Genomic DNA, 2,624 nt, shown 5'->3' on the forward strand with positions numbered 1-2,624 from the left:
GTCGTGTATCTTCTGAACTATATTCAGCTGTGATCTCAGAAGAACAGTTGATTAAACAGAATGTTTCCAGAGAATTTTCAGCTACATACCAGACTCTTTTCTTACTGTCATTTGCAGCTGATTTACTACATGAAAGTGTAAGATTTCCTTTTTCTTGACAATAAAAGTAAGTTTCACCTGTTAAAAATATTTAGGTGGTTATTATGTAAAAGGATCCAGAAATTTGGACTCAGCTCATAAATAATCTGCAGCCTGTCCTGGTTGATTTTTAGTTCTTAATTTTGCGGGGGGTGGGTCTGGTTGCTTGCTTGCTTGCTTGCTTTTTTAGTTTTGTTCCTTTAGGTTTAGGGGTGTGTTTTGTTCTGTTTTGTTTTGTTTTGTTTTGGTCAAACCATATTTGAACTTTACCAATCCTACAGCCATAATTGAGAACCCAGTTCTAGAGGGATGAGTGCCTACTGGATGCTACTTTATGCCTCCTAGTATGTACTGGGCAAGTCTACATGAGCTGTTTACTGTGGAGCTGCCTAACTAGCTCCACAGTAAAGTCTCCACATCTACATGTGCAGTCCTATTAGGTCTCAGTAAACTAATAAACATGGCTGTAGGTTAGTACTTGTAAATACAAGTACTATCTTACGGCAGCATTATTTACTGTGTAGCAACATACATGTAGATGCTGATGGGGCTGGCTGGGGCACAAGGGTGCTTCAGTATAGAGGCTGCCTGCCAGCTAGCCCTGCACTAAAGCACCCTCATGCCCCAGCCACCCCTCTGCAGCATGTTGAGCCAGGTCAGAGCAGCTCCAGGCTGGTAGGCTGATCCCCTGGGCCCCCTGCCAGCCAGGGATGCTCCAACCCAGCTCAACCTGCTGCAGTGCCAGGTGCACAAATAATGTGGCACCCAGAAGCAATAAACTCTGTTATGATATGCACCAGAGTTTATTGTGTCGCATTAATTTCACATTTAGATGTGCCCACTGAACATCTTGTCATTTGGTATCAGTGGGAGCTGGGAGTACTGAGCACTTTGTAGAGTGTAGCAGGAGGGATGGTGCTCCTTCCACTTTGAGAAGCAGGCAGGCTAGTGCTGAGGTAGCCTGCAGATGCAGCCAGGGTTGATTATGGAGTCATCAGACCCTGGAGGGAGGCTGGGTTTAGGTAGGATATAAGCCCAGGCCCTGAGATGAGCCAGCAGTAACAGCCTGAGAGCACACCACCTCAGCAGAATGGCTCCAGCTCAAAAAGATCAACATGGAGGGTAATGCTTAAAGCAGTCTGAAGATCTAGGGAGGAACCAAGGGAGGGGCCCAGAGCCCAGATTGAGGGGCTGAGGGTATGGGGTCAGCAAGGGTCCAGGAGCCCATAGGAGGGATTAAGTGGAAGAGAACATCAATGAGGATGCCATCTGTGAGGTATGGGGCATGGTACAGGGGTGGAATGGAGCCATGCAATTAGCCCATAAGGCAGTGACTGTGGCACCTGATGGTCATTTGAGATAGCAATTTAGGAAGCCCAGGGGCAGCTTCCCTCATATAAAAGTAGAAGACATCAAGGTGTGGCAAGTGACTGAAAGGGTGATTGCCCACAAAGTGAGGGCTGAAGGGACCCGGGGTCTTCATGGTCACCCCTGAAATGCACTGTAAGATATATCCCAAAGAACACAAATCTGGGGGTCAGACTTGAACTTGTGGAAGAAGTAGTACTTTGAATTAACCACCAAAATTGAGGATCAAATTACAGGCTCTGGTTAGTTGCGCTGGCTTTGTTCTAAAAGGCTTCTTATGGACATTTCTGACCATGGTAATGACTGCAAAATTAGTTCAGAAGATGTTAAAGGGGAGCAATTAGCTCTCTGTACTACTATATGGGTGCATCTACGTGTTCAATTAATTTGAAGCAATAAACTTCAGAACAGTTTGACCCAGACGAAACTACTCCTTCGCACAGCATCTACACATGCACCTGGGACAGCAGCAATTTGAGCCAGGGCAGAGCAAGGGACATTACTGTCCTGGTCTCCAGGTGGCAGCGTTGGGTGGCAGAGGGGCTAGCTGGGGCACTAGGGTGCTGAATGTGCACAGCCATATGGCTAGGCAGGAGTCTGGTCCCCTGCTGGCTGAGCTGACTGGGCACAATTTATATCCATGGTCAGCATCTACATATGTGTTTAATCGTAGTTAATTACCCTGCTGAAAGATACTACTTATAGCAGGGTAAGATAGCATAAGAAAATAGGCCTGTGTGAAGCAGCTAGTGTTCGCTTCAGATTCAGATTTGGCCAGTTCAGGGGACAGTGAATCAATTTAGCCGAAGCTGATTTGGAGATTTAGCTACCGCCAAATCAGCCGAATCTCCAAATCAAACAGGCCCCACCCCCCACTTTCCCAGCCCCATCAGTGGCTGCTCTGCCCAGGTCCAGCATCCCAGCTCTTTTTTTAAAAAAAAGCCCTGCACTCACCAGCTGCTGCCAGGTGGGGGGGCAATCCCTGCTACCCCCAACTGCCCCATGCTGCATGGGGGCGCTCTGCCATGAGTCCTCATCCCCCACCCACTCTCCTAGCACCCACCATGGCTGCCCCGCCCAGCCCCAACATCAGCTCTTTAAAAATATATATATAATAA

At 47.6% G+C, this 2,624-nt stretch overlaps 1 protein-coding gene across 2 annotated transcripts in view; it reads right to left on the minus strand.

The window, feature by feature from the left end:
• LOC112550110 overlaps positions 1–2,624 on the minus strand; it is a 14,716-nt gene that overhangs the window by 10,073 nt on the left and 2,019 nt on the right. For both annotated transcript variants that reach the window (XM_025202838.1, XM_025202839.1), the window contains exon 2: positions 7–177. In XM_025202838.1, the coding sequence (XP_025058623.1) occupies positions 7–177 (171 nt within the window). The remainder of the gene's footprint in view (positions 1–6; positions 178–2,624) is intronic.

Source organism: Alligator sinensis, unplaced genomic scaffold (assembly GCF_000455745.1).
Source record: "Alligator sinensis unplaced genomic scaffold, ASM45574v1 scaffold1018_1, whole genome shotgun sequence".
In the NCBI taxonomy this organism is placed as follows: Eukaryota; Metazoa; Chordata; order Crocodylia; family Alligatoridae; genus Alligator; species Alligator sinensis.